General features: G+C 32.4%; 1 protein-coding gene across 1 annotated transcript; it reads left to right on the top strand.

Annotated features, from left to right (window-relative positions):
• Positions 1 to 5,515: 5,515 nt before the first annotated feature.
• LOC132551895 (transcription initiation factor TFIID subunit 13-like) lies at positions 5,516 to 14,124 on the top strand. Its single transcript, XM_060216042.1, has 4 exons — positions 5,516 to 5,547; positions 5,950 to 6,016; positions 12,509 to 12,606; positions 13,300 to 14,124. Exons 1-4 carry the CDS (start codon positions 5,524 to 5,526, stop codon positions 13,477 to 13,479), a joined length of 369 nt encoding a protein of 122 aa, XP_060072025.1. The 5' UTR covers positions 5,516 to 5,523; the 3' UTR covers positions 13,480 to 14,124.
• The last annotated feature ends 1,029 nt before the right edge of the window (positions 14,125 to 15,153 follow it).

Genomic DNA, 15,153 nt, shown 5'->3' with positions numbered 1-15,153 from the left:
GGTGGAGTTGATACAGTTTATAGAATCTTTTAACCACTGTAAATTTTGAATAGAAGATTCCAGTCCCCACATATCTGAAATCAGTTTTCAGATAAAACTGTACATATATTTAATTAATAATGTGATAATAAATAAGTATAAAGCATTTCATATTACTAGCTTCTTCTTTGACTTTTATTTTATGTCCGGTATATGTTTCTGCTGAAACTTGTCAATCAACTTATAGATAAGTGTCTTATGTAACAATCACAACCATTCTGTGATAACATGTCACATTTTTTAAAGTAAACACAAAGCGAGTGTGGAGTCACATTGATACATAAAGGGTCCATCATTTATGGTCTTCCTGACCTTTTTTTTAACTGAGTTGATAGGCCAATATGAATACTATTCCAAACATCATCCAGTTTGCTTTACAGATAATTAGTCAGGCAAATGTTTAACAAATTAGACCCCTGGACATTTGAGTGAGTGAAGGTCATGTACATTAACAAACCTGGTAGTCTTTCATATTTCAGCATTATATTGAAAAGCTAATGCAAAGCAAAAGATTGACACTGCACATTGCCATTAAATGCTCACTTATGTTTCATGCAAGTGAGATTTAATTTTTCACATCTGTGAAGTAAATAATCTTGAATTTTTATCTGTAAATTGGATCGTCAGATATTTTGTCCTTTTTTCATACAGAAAGATTGATGTACATAATACACACAAGCAAAGCATGTATGATGAGTGTTTGTAAGAAAGAGAGAGAGGTAGGGTGTGTGTGTGTATGTGTGTGACTGGAAAATCACAGGAAACATGAAGAAAGATTTCTGTCACCATCATTTACCCTTAAACAGAAACAGAACCCTTAAGTTACACAGCCATCTAAGCTACATATGGTACATATGTTGTGTTGTGTTATAAGAACCTCTATTCCATTGACGTTACCAACCTGAAGAAAGTGTTCCTGTGGACAGACCCAGGATAATGGCCTGTGGTATTAGCTCTTTCAGTCTTTGAGCATGGAACATATGATAAATGCAAACTGAAGACAGAGATGAAAAAATGTTCTAATTCATTTATTAATTACAAATCAAAACAAGATTAACATGTACAAATAAGATAAAAACATTACATATACAGAACAAACAAATATTTCACAAAAAAAAGCAGGAAAAATGTTATTTGTAGTTACTTAATTCATAGTGGATAGAAAGGACTTCCTTGCTGTATTATCAAAACCAATACATGTATCATTATTATCCACTTCATGTACAGTTCAATTAAGATATTCATGCTTTGTGCTTGTTCTGTCCGATACTGAAGAAATGAGAATAGTCCAAAGTAGGGTACCCCTGATACTTGTAAAACAGACCCTTGTTCACTATGTCTATATGTACTTTCATCCTCATAAATAACACTCATCCATTCATAAACAGCAGCATTCGTCAATAGAAAGTGCACGATTGCAGTATCACCTTCAAATCTGAAAAAACAAAAAGTCAAAAAACTATTTCATATGACATTACCATGTAAGGAGAAGGCTTTATCAATGAGAAAACATCTTGAAACAGAATTAAGTATTAATATGACAGTAACAACATCCACAATAGATGTATGGATGGATATCAGATAATACACCTCAGGATCAGTTCACTTGGCCCTAAAATGGGCCAAGGGAGAGAAAAATTAAAGAGATAACATTTAGAGGAAGGCATTCAGTGGGACCTCAGAGTACTGTGACCCTTATCAACTCACCATCAAATCAACCAAGAGTCACAATTCAAATACAGGATTGTCTGTGTACAAACCACCATTAAACCTCAGTTTGTCTGTGTACAAACCACCATTAAACCTCAGTTTGTCTGTGTACAAACCACCATTAAACCTCAGTTTGTCTGTGTACAAACCACCATTAAACCTCAGTTTGTCTGTGTACAAACCACCATTAAACCTCAGTTTATCAGATTTTCTATGGCATTTCAAATAATTAGCTTATACCTATTTTAATTAAGTTGGAATTGTCAAGTTATTGTTTAATCAAAGAAGTATGCCAAAATCATCAACAAAGCTCTCTCTCTCTACATATACTACATAGTAGGTAGTTTTTGAGCTTTGAACATACATCACAAACCTAACTTCAGTGTAAAATCATTAGTACAACCGACTATTTCTGCACACAATGTGTACAATAACCGGAATGACAGATATCTCCTCTTTTCACTAGTTTTAGAGAATCAGACACATGAGTGTACAATAACCGGAATGACAGATATCTCCTCTTTTCACTAGTTTCAGAGAATCAGACACATGAGTGTACAATAACCGGAATGACAGATATCTCCTCTTTTCACTAGTTTTAGAGAATCAGACACATGAATGTACAATAACTGGGATGACAGTTGTCTCCCCTTTTCTCTAATTTTAGAGAGTCAGACACACGAGTGTACAGTAACTGGGGTGACAGATATTTCCCAGTCTGGTCCCTTTTCTTTAGTTTTAGAAAACTTCTTTGGATAAAAAAACCAGACACATGAGGTCTTCCTTACTTATTGTATTGGAAAACACAAAACAGTGCACAACACTGTACATACCTGATATTCAAAATTCATGTCTATCAGTACATTTTTTCAATAAAGCTAGCTGTAACATGTACAATGTAGATGTAACTTGGGAGATACACTTGCTGTTACCGTATATTATGATACACTTGTTGTAACAGTGTAATTTGAGATACACCTGATGTTACAGTGTATATTGAGATACACTTGCTGTTACATTGTATTTTAGAGAGACACTTGCTGTTTAAATGTATCTTTAAGTGACACTTACCTCTTTGTGTTTGTAATACATTCCTTACACCTTAAATCCCAGCTTTCTCATGCATTCTTTATGAGCCTCTATCAAGTCCTTACAATTCTCCTCTCCTTTTAGAACTATGCTGTAAATACACAGTTTCAATCAACTCACAAGAAGGCAAAATAACCTGTCAACAATACGTCCAAATTATACTGAATGTTAATCAACTCTTTTACATTGGTCTTGAGTTTACACCAAAGAGAACAAGATGCCTAGTGGGCCTGCATAGCTCTCCTGGTATTCAATGTTCATCAGAAAAAAATCAGTATTCATCATTAATACATTAAAACATGCACTAATGGCATTCAAAGTGGGCGCATCCGATCAATTTCAAACAATTTCAACAACAAACATACGCTTTTAAACACTCAGTTCTTAACAGTGGCAATTATGACCTGGATTACAGTTTTCTTTCATATTCTTTTCTTAAAATTTGTTAGGCTTTGACCTAGAAAAACCCTTACACCAGATATTCTCTTTCTCAGACTTTTTGGTTACGAGAAGAAGACTTTGACCCCTGTGACCCTAATTATGGTTCAAGTCCATTTCTATCAGCAAATTTTGTCAGGCTTCACCCCAGAGACCCATCTGCCAAATATCATGCTTTTAGAACTTTTTGTCAATCAGAATGACTTGTTTTCACAAATTTGGCTCTTGTGACCTTGAATATTGGTCAAGGTAATTTCTTTTAGCAAGCATTTTCAGTTTCAGAGACTTTCTAGTCAAATATAATACTTCTAGGCTGTTTGATTAATCAGAAGCCATTATAAGGTTTCAGCAAGTTTGACCCCTGTGACCTTGGATCATAATCATAATCCAAACTCAAATTCAATAAAATAGGGTAAAATATGAAGAAAAGAAAGATTAACATGGAAAATGCAAGGAGAATAAGACCAGATATTCTAGAGGAGTAACAGTCTTTTGCTTATTTGATGACACATGTAAGTCATGGTCAGTCAAAGTAAGTAATGTCACATTCTCATTCTCAAGGTATACAACAACAGAGTTGGGAGGGAGGAGGGGAGCCAACAGGTAATCTAATGAGCATCAAACACATCAAGCTTCATATTTAAATCACAAAGAAATCAATATTTCTCAATATGATCCCTATGCCGACCATGAAACTTCATCAACCTGCATCTTTTGAAACCCTGTGTTTTAAGTCTGTCTGTCAGTTGACAACTTCTTGCAAAAAATTCGTCATAATGGGAACATGCCATTGAATATTGAATCAGCTATAACATGTAAAAACCGTAAGTTAGGGATGAGGGTTGCCGTTAAGAAATGGAAAATTCGCTATATGAAAACTGAAATCATCATTCTTATCGTGCAGCTTCATGGAAAGCTGTCCAGGTTGGTTTTGTTGTAGAAAAGATTAAGATAAGTGGCTGATGTAGGACAGTATGTGATGTCCTTGATTTCTAATTCTGGTGGACGTGGTCAGAAAATTTCTTGTTATTTCTTGCCACAATTGTGAATGCCTACCCAGGCAAGGGTCGCTTATTTCCCTCACTCTTTATTTGGGTTCTGACGTTTATCAACTGATTTTAAAAAGTTGATAGAACATCAGAGTAATTCGGACTTATGTGTTTGAAATTGATAAACATATTCCGTCCACAGGCACTCGAGGCCAGGATATTATTTTTGAAAACATTGATTTTTGTTTTAGCACTCATGACTGACGTTATTTAAACGAAATATCAGCAGAATTCAAGTTTATGTGCCGGTTGACAAATCCGAGGTCCACGATCATTAAAAATACACAAGGCAAGCAACTCCAGATTTTAAAAAATCGACCCCTCGCTTGGAAACTGGCTCAAAAAAAGTAGTTATGATAAGTTCCTTGTAAAACAATATGTATCCGTCAAAGATATTTACATGGACGATAAAAATCTCCGGTTATTGAGATGTTAATCTCATGTACGTATTGTGAATTTCTCGTTGCCTGTAATGTTATGCATCAAATGAAAGGTAAATATACACACTACCTACGGATACATATTGTTTTACAAGGAACTGATCATAAAACTACTTTTTTTGAGCCAGTTTCCAAGCGAGGGGTCGATTTTTTAAAATCTGGAGTTGCTTGCCTTGTGTATTTTTAATGACCGTGGACCTCGGATTTGTCAACCGGCACATAAACTTGAATTCTGCTGATATTTCGTTTAAATAACGTCAGTCATGAGTGCTAAAACAAAAATCAATGTTTAAAAAATAATATCCTGGCCTCGAGTGCCTGTGATACCGTCTCGACATGATATATACTAGTTCAAGACGAAGTATACCATTCATCTCTCGGTCCCCTTGTTTCAGGACACGCACAACATGGTTTCAGTTTCTTTGCAGGTTCTCCTGTCGACGCAGGAGCTGCGGGGGGTGCTGCTGGTGCGTTAGCATTTCCCATTTTCTGAAGATGATGTAACACAGCAACAAACACGTGAAGGTTACTTTTCCGGAAGTTTACGTTAGATAACTAAGTACCGGGCCTAACAATAAATAAAAATAATAAATGCTATGAAAAGTACAATTGTTTACACATTGTACAGTTCTTAGATTTGATGCTTTATAAGGTCATAAACTAACTTGTGTATTTTATTTAACTGTAAACATTTACTTAGAAAATATTATCCAATCAAAATGCGTGAAAATCGTTGACCGAAGGTATCATTTCTCAAAATGGCAGAAGCAGAAAAAGATCAGGTAAGACAAAGTATATTTATTCGATACCAATGTCATTTTAGCCGTGGAAAACGATTTAAATTGCACCAAACTTCGATATGACTCCATATTTTGTGGAATTACCCATGTACATTTGATACGACCTGTTCTAAACCATTTACTTATCATGTTATCGGTGAATAGGCAACAACATATAGCTCTTATGTAGGTGATCCAAAATAAATTCAACAGATATTTCATTTAGGAATAGATTTACATCATTCAATCTCGACTGTCAGATCGACTCCAACCAGTTTGATGAGCCAATGTAAACTATTGGTCAACGTGTGATTTTTATGAACGACTACTGAAAATATATAGTTACTTCCCATAGACCATATTGCAATGGAAAAGTCTGTCAATAATTGTTTACATATTTTACAGTTTGAAGACGAAGAAACAGAAGAAGACGCCCCTCTTGAGAGAAGGAACAAGATATTTTCAAAAGAATGTGAGTATGTAGGGAATCAGGAGTCTAATCATTTCAGGATTAGCAGTGTATCATTAATTGTGCTACGTAAAAGAGAAGTCACGATTAATTCTTTCTTGAATTATGAAACTTCAATTCTTGAATCATAATACTATGACGTCACAGATAATTAACATCAAGTTTTCAAAGTGGCAAATAAACTCTTGAACTGTAAATAGTTGCTATTGTATCCCAGTGTTTACGTATATCCTAGAAGATGCATTGGAATAAGTAATTCTGTTACACTTTTGTATAAAACCACAATGTTACTTTAAGTTAATGTTGTAAAATCTAATATGATGTCAGTTCATTTATAAATCAAACAATCACATTCGTATTGATATATGGATTCTCTTTTTATTTCATGAAATAAGTACAATACTTTTCTTAGATCTGTACAGGAAGTTTCCCACGACATCCAACATCTTTTGCTCAATTTTTAATGTGAATGGCTTAATAGTTAATGGTTTGTTTTAACATTGCTGCTTGTACTCAAGTTCACTGCTAGAACATGTCCATACTGACTGGTAAATAGTTCCTCTACTACCCATGTACAGTTTTCAATGAATCTGCTTTGAATTGTCATGAATTTTGGGGGGAACTGCATCGCAATATTGTCAAATTTTGCTGATATCATTGCGATATATCACGATATTTATCAAGTAAAATCTTAATGTTAATATTGTGTTTCAAGTTAGTTATTTCTATCAGCAAATAAATGAAAACTTACTACAAATTCTTTGTGCTATTTTTAACTGATTTGAAGATATATCTATGGAAGGGAAGAATTTATTCGAAAATATCAAATAAATACAAATTTTTTACAATACCAGGGTCTCGTCTCTGCAGTCAAAAAATTTATTGCATCAGATACTATCTCTAACCCCTCTATAATCTATCCTTGCATACCAATCACCTTACGTATCTTTCTTCAAGACAAAAAAGGGTAAAAAAGGTTTTATGATACTCTAATTAAATGTAACGTGTTACCATCGGGTACCAAAAAATGGAATAGTATATTTGATAATATAGATAAACAAACTTGGGATAAGTACTATTTAATGCCATTCCATGTAACAAAAAATACAAGGTTCCAGTATAGGGTAATCCACCATGCATTAGCAACAAATTCCCTTCTTTTTAAAATTAGATTAGTTATCTCCCCTCTTTGTGTGTTGTGTAACTCTGAGCGCGAAACAATCATTCATCTGCTGTAGGAATGTCAGGAAGTACAAAGACTATTACAGAGTCTTGATATTTTGTTAGAAGCTCTATTTATCCCTTTCTCAGTAAACAAGCAAACTTTCATTCTTGGTCTCCTACATCAAAACTTCCTTCCGAGTAACAGAGTAGACAATGAGATTATAATTATTATTAAACAGTTTATTTATAAAATGAGATGCTTACACCATTCACTAAACTTGCATGCACTAATTAATACAATCAAAGATAATTATATGATACAAAAATATATAGCTAATGGTAAGGATGATAAAGTAAAACGTAAATTTGAGAATGAATGGAAAAAATGGGAAAAATTAATACAGTTTTGATCTACACACTTTGATCTATTACCTATCGCATTACTAGTTTTTCTTTTTTTCTTTTTTTTTTATAATTTTTTATAATTATATATATAACAGTCCTTGACCATACCGAGTAATCAGATATAAAGAAAGAAAAACATTAAAAGATTAAATTACTCTAACCTATTTTACCATCTCACCCAACAATCCACTTTACTATTTCTTCATTTTCTTCAATTTCTTTCTCTTTAAATTTCTTATCCCTAATAAAGTTCTATTTCATTTCTTCATTTCTGTATGTTGATGTCAATTTATGGTTGTGTGTGTGTTTATGCATGTGTGCATGGGTGCATTTCAAACAAAAGTTTACTGTGATATTTATGAATCATAAGGTTTCATAATGGTTATGAAAGTATGAATCTTGATTTGATGATGATGATGAATTGTTGAATGTGGATGATGATGATGCATTATTTAGTATGTACAATAATCATGATAGTAATATTGATTGTGATATATATGTTGAAATGGATGATGAGGAAGATTATCATGTTTTTGAGGATGATGATGATGATGATGATGCATTATTTAGTGTGTAACATAATAATATTGATTGTGATATATGAGGATTATCATGTATGGTGATAATAATAATAATAGTAATGATCACATGCATTGTTGAATGTTGATGATGATGTTGATGATTCTTTTGAATGGAGTGTTCTTGTTTGACACGCAATTACTATATGTGCACCTGTGTTTGGATGTGTGAGAGGGTGTGAGTGTATTTGTCCTGTTCAACGTGTAAAATCTTGAAAAATAGAAAATTATAAAAAAAAAGATTTGAAGATATATAAGTGACAGAAATGTTTATTTTAATTGCACAGTTTTCATATACATTTGAACCCATGTCACTCAATATGAGTCCATCAATTTTTTTAAAATTTTCGATAATTGCTAGATTTTATTAAGAAAAATTGATTTATCCACATTGTCATCTGATAATGTTGCACGTTTGTTTGTAAGAGTGTTTCCAGCACAACTAAAAATCCTTTTGGACGGTACTCTCGTTGATAGATTCGGGTACACAACGGCCAGGTCATTCCACCACTGTTATGGGTCAACATTTGTGTCTACTGGTGTTCTAGTACACTCTTTTAAGTAACTATCCATTTCCTGGTGTAATATTTGCTCTCGCATTAATGTTTTTCTCTTGTGTTTAACAAATCAAGCATCGCTGAGAAAGTCTCCCAGACTGTCGTCTTTTTTAGCCTGTTTTTCATCAGGTTCTGAACAACTGTCGTCAATTTGATCGACAGTGTCAGTCAGCTATACAGAAGGCACTTGTTTTCAACTGTCGAAGTTGCAGCTGATTGGTTACTGTGGCAATCAGGTTCGGTTTTCCCTTTGATGACAGTTGGACAGGTGCCTTTTCGACAGAATTTCTGAATAATTAACTCCAGAGTCTCACTGTCAATGAACATGTCGTGACATCGAGGGTCCAGCAAGGTACAAGTGTTGATAAATAACTGCACAGTCTCAGACTGATAACGACTGTTAAAATCTGCCAACATTTGCGATTTCATTTCTGTAATGATGGGGGGATCAAAATGGAATATTCTAAGTTGATAGGGTGAAGCTATTTCATTCACAGATTTAGTGACACATGACATGCGTTTTGTTACATTCTTTCAAAAAGCTGACTGACTTCTTAACATTGTTTCACTTTCATGTATGTTTTAACCTGAAAATTAAACTGTTCCCTCTTACATTTTGCCGATGGCGATATCACTGATCTTAAAATTTTCCACGATATCGTCATCCTGTTTTTCTAATCATGATACATGCTGATATATGATAACAGCTCTAGTAGCAACTTGTACACAAAGTGTCAATGACATAATAATTGTGCCGTAAGTCACTCACTGTAACATACCAAGGCAATAACCAGTTAATAAAATATTTTGTTTTATAACCATATGTATTTCAGTTATTGTGATATATTGTAGATATCACCATTGTGATACATCATTAATTAGTGGGTGAGGTCATCTTGTGAGAGAGAATCACATGAAGGTGACAACATATACCAGAATAAACACAAGTTACCATGGCTGTATTTCACTCTCCTGAACACCTTGTTATTATAAACATGTTAACTGTTTACCTTTCTCCTTGTGTTGGTTTTCCCTGCAATACTAGTTATAGTTTCCTTTGGGTCAGAATAGGCTAGGTATTGATATCAGTGACATATGTACACTCAACAATGATATAAATTATGGTGTGTATTCCACTGATACATCTGCTAGACATCTATATTTGGGTGTAAAAGTTGCTCCTCAGATACAATAACTGTAGCATGTGAAAAAACTGACAATTTCCTGAGAACACATATATCACTTTACTTATATCAATTTATGCTAATTAATAATACTAAGTAAAGTGATAAATGTGTTCTCAAGAAAAGTATTACTTTGTTTCTGTACAATGTATGATGTATTACTTTGTTTCAGTATGATGTATGACTTTATTTCAGTATGATGTATGACATTATTTGAGTATGATGTATGAGATATGACTTTGTTTCAATACAATATATGACTTTGTTTCAGTATGATGTATGATGTATGACTTTGTTTCAGTACGATCTATGATGTATAACTTTGTTACAGTACGATGTATGAGATATGACTTTGTTTCAGTACAATGTATGATGTATGACTTTGTTTCAGTATGATGTATGACGTATTATATAGTTTCAGTATGATGTATGATATATTACTTTGTTTCATTACGATGTATGATGTATGACTTTGTTTCATTATGATGTATTAATTTGTTTCAGAACGATGTATGATGTATGACTTTGTTTCAGTACGATGTATGATGTATTATATATTTTCAGTTTGATGTATGATGTATGACTTTGTTTCAGTACGATGTATGATGTATGACTTTGTTTCAGTATGATGTATGAGATATGACTTTGTTTCAGTATGATGTATGAGATATGACTTTGTTTCAATACAATATATGACTTTGTTTCAGTACGATCTATGATGTATAACTTTGTTGCAGTACGATGTATGAGATTTGACTTTGTTTCAGTACAATGTATGATCTATGACTTTGTTTCAGTATGATGTATGATGTGTGACTTTGTTTCAGTACGATCTATGATGTATAACTTTGTTGCAGTACGATGTATGAGATATGACTTTGTTTCAGTACAATGTATGATGTATGACTTTGTTTCAGTATGATGTATTATTTATTTTCAGTATGATGTATGAGATATGACTTTGTTTCAGTACGATGTATGACTTTGTTTCAGTACGATGTATGAGATATGACTTTGTTTCAGAATGATGTATGATTTATGACTTTGTTTCAGTATGATGTATGACTTTGTTTCAGTACGATCTATGATGTATAACTTTGATACAGTACGATGTATGATGTATTATATAGTTTCAGTATGATGTATGATATATTACTTTGTTTCATTATGATGTATTAATTTGTTTTAGTACGATGTATGATGTATGACTTTGTTTCAATACAATATATGACTTTGTTTCAGTATGATGTATGACTTTGTTTCAGTACGATCTATGATGTATAACTTTGTTGCAGTACGATGTATGAGATATTACTTTGTTTCAGTATGATGTATGATATATTACTTTGTTTCAGTACGATGTATGATATATTATTTAGTTTCAGTATGATGTATGATATATTACTTTGTTTCAGTACGATGTATTACTTTGATTCAGTACAATGTATGATGCATGACTTTGTTTCTGTATAATGTATGATGTATTACTTTGATTCAGTACAATGTGTGATGTATGACTTTGTTTCAATACAATCTATGATGTATAACTTTGTTGCAGTATGATGTATGAGATATGACTTTGTTTCAGTACAATGTATGATGTATGACTTTGTTTCAGTACGATGTATGATGTATAACTTTGTTGCAGTACGATGTATGAGATATGACTTTGTTTCAGTACAATGTATGATGTATGACTTTGTTTCAGTACGATGTATTATTTAGTTTCAGTATGATGTATGAGATATGACTTTGTTTCAGTACAATCTATGATGTATTACTTTGATTCAGTACAATGTGTGATGTATGACTTTGTTTCAGTACGATGTATGATGTATAACTTTGTTGCAGTACGATGTATGAGATATGACTTTGTTTCAGTACAATGTATGATGTATGACTTTGTTTCAGTACAATGTATTATTTAGTTTCAGTATGATATATGAGATATGACTTTGTTTCAGTACGATGTATGATGTATGACTTTGTTTCAGTACGATGTATGATGTATGACTTTGTTTCAGTATGATGTATGAGATATGACTTTGTTTCAGTACGATGTATGATGTATGACTTTGTTTCAGTACGATGTATGATGTATGACTTTGTTTCAGTATGATGTATGAGATATGACTTTGTTTCAGTACGATGTATGACTTTGTTTCAGTACAATGTATGATGTATGACTTTGTTTCAGTATGTATGAGATATGACTTTGTTTCAGTACGATGTATGACTTTGTTTCAGTACGATGTATGATGTATGACTTTGTTTCAGTACGATGTATGATGTATGACTTTGTTTCAGTATGATGTATGAGATATGACTTTGTTTCAGTACGATGTATGATGTATGACTTTGTTTCAGTACGATGTATGATGTATTATTTAGTTTCAGTATGATGTATGATGTATTACTTTGTTTTAGTACGATGTATGATGTATGACTTTGTTTCAGTATGATGTATGATGTATTATTTAGTTTCAGTATGATATATGATATATTACTTTGTTTCATTATGATGTATGATGTATGGCTTTGTTTCAGTACGATGTATGATGTATTATTTAGTTTCAGTATGATGTATGATATATTACTTTGTTTCAGTACGATGTATGATGTATGGCTTTGGAGATGACAGAAATCCCTACACAGAATCAGTGGATATCCTAGAGGATTTGGTTATAGACTACATCACAGAAATGGTAACATGACTATATATAGTAGCTGCACTGATTAATGTACTTTACATTTTATGTCACAAGATTTTCTTTAAATTATAATCATAATAACATTTGTCATAGTATAACCATTATCTCGTGATCGATGAAGTGGGCTTAAACAGGATACATTTACATATTTGTTAGTTGAAAAGAATTGTGGAGTCCTATCTTAAGGAATGAAAACAGCATTTGTCAGTTTAATTGCTTTAAAATCTCACAGACTTGTTTTAGGATTTGTAATAAATTACCATACCCATAAAGATTAATATACCTGAGGTAGAATGGGACAAAACCCACCTGAGAAAGCTTCCTATGATGTATTGAATTTTAACATTGGATGCCACTTTTGGATATTTGCAGAGAATTAAATATATTTATGGCTTATTCACCAAAAAATTGTCAAATGTGTATTACTGAAAATCTGAATCTCACATATTTTATGCTCATTAAATTACTGAAGTTCTTATGAGTAAAAGGATAAAATTCTGTCTTATTTCAATGGGTGATGTTGGAAACTTCATAACAAAGAAAATGTTAAGAAGATATTGTTTACTTTTTAACATGTCTGATTTGTACCATTTCATTGATTAGTTTGTTTTTAAAGCCTTAAAGACTAGATAAATTAAAAGCTCTTGTCCTTTTTCATGTTTCTTAGTTTTCACTGCTTCCTTTTAGACTAAAAAAGCCATGGAAGTTGGGAGACCTGGAAGAATTTCAGTAGAAGATATTATTTTTCTTATAAGAAAGGACCCAAAGAAATATTCTCGTGTGAAAGAATTACTTATGATGAGTGAAGAGCTTAGGAAAGCAAGAAAAGCTTTTGATGAAATCAAATATGCGACAGCAACGAAGTGATAACACTGGTCATCTACATAGTGCATCCAACCAACTCACAGTGCATGGATATATGGACAAGCATTCATGGTCTATGTCACTTATCATTTAATATAAAAAATGAAGTGCTGCTTTTAGAAAATATTTGTAAATTCTATCAAATACAAAGTTAAATTTTGATAAATATTCATGATTTGTTGGTATAAATAATTTTGTTCATAAATAATATGTGTTTGTGATGAATATTTACGATATGTATGAATTTATGTATGTGAATGGTATGTTTGATATAGAATGTATGGATTATTGTATGTGGATGGTATATTGAATGTATGGATTATTGTAGTGGATGGTATGTTTGATATAGAATGTATGGATTATTGTATGTGGATGGTATATTGAATGTATGGATTATTGTATGTGGATGGTATATTGAATGTATGAATTTATGTATGTGGATGGTATATTGAATGTATGAATTTATGTATGTGGATTGTATGTTTGATATAGAATGTATGGATTATTGTATGTGGATGGTATATTGAATGTATGAATTTTTTTGGTTTGGAGTGTATTGGAACGTATGAAAATACTCATTCATACTGAATTTTGCTGAAGTGAATTGTACTGTATTGTCATCAAAGTAAATGTAAAGGCTATGACAAAGTTTTTTGTGTTTTATTTTCAAACAATGAACAAAATGTGGTAATCACATAATAAAACAACACAGATGTTATACTGACCATAAAAATGTGTTTTGATATTTCATTCCAGGCATTTTCATGTTTAAACTTTGTGTGAAGTTTGATAAAAAAAATTATTAAAAAATAGAACTGTTGATGTATTGCGTCAAGTCAATAAATAGAGGCAGTGACCTTGATAAACCTGTCACAAACAGGAACAAACGGAGCACTACAGGTCCAGCTTTATATATATCTTGATGGAAAACATAGTTAAAAAGAATGATTACTTACAATCTGAACTTCTTAAAGCCGTTATAAATAGGTCTGCTGTAAGCCTTATATTTATTTCAATCTTATCACACAACAACCCTATTATTGCTGTAATGATATGTACATACAAAGATTTTATTGTGACATCTGATATACCGTTAATTCTGACCGACATTCCCCTATGTTGAACTGGAGAAAGATTTTACGCATTGCTTTTGTGGGATGAAAGATAAGTAGGACAGTAAATATAGCTGGAAATTTTAGTGGTGTACGATACAGGCCCTTTGTCACTCAGTTGCATAGCTTGCCTTTCATTGATGCTCCTCAAATTACTGACCAACACATGGCATTCTTCAGTAACCTGGTGCCTGTATTGGTTCCAATAGTGGTCACACATTACCAATTATGTGAACTGTGATCCCTATCATTTTCCATGATTCCTTCAGGTGAAAAAAATTTCAATTTGATCATGTTTTGTTTGTTTGGTTTGTGTGTGTGTGTGTTTTCGTTATGTAATGTTCAATGATTTGATAAAAAGAAAATCTAGCGAACTTTTGTGTCCTCATCATCATTACATGTTTGATAAACAAAATTTCTTTTTTGTATAAAAAATATATCTTTTGATACACTATTGAATATGTTATGCAGAGTTACTAGAAACTTCCAGGAGGACGATTCAACAAAAGTTGTTAAAGATCTTTATCAGTTCAGGGTGCTTCTTAATCAGGTGATCAGATTAACA

The sequence above is a fragment of the Ylistrum balloti genome, unplaced genomic scaffold (genome assembly GCF_031769215.1).
Source record: "Ylistrum balloti isolate Yb309-2 unplaced genomic scaffold, AGI_CSIRO_Ybal_v1 Utg369628, whole genome shotgun sequence".
Classification (NCBI taxonomy): Eukaryota; Metazoa; Mollusca; class Bivalvia; order Pectinida; family Pectinidae; genus Ylistrum; species Ylistrum balloti.
The sequence above is the reverse complement of the archived record's forward strand: the minus strand, read 5'-3'. Positions and strand labels throughout refer to the sequence as shown.

Coding starts and splice junctions, on each gene's coding strand:
- LOC132551895 (XM_060216042.1), top strand. CDS start 5,524: ATGGCAGAAGCAGAAAAAGATCAG. Junction 5,548..5,949: donor CAGAAGCAGAAAAAGATCAG/GTAAGACAAAGT, acceptor CATATTTTACAG/TTTGAAGACGAAGAAACAGA. Junction 12,607..13,299: donor TAGACTACATCACAGAAATG/GTAACATGACTA, acceptor GCTTCCTTTTAG/ACTAAAAAAGCCATGGAAGT.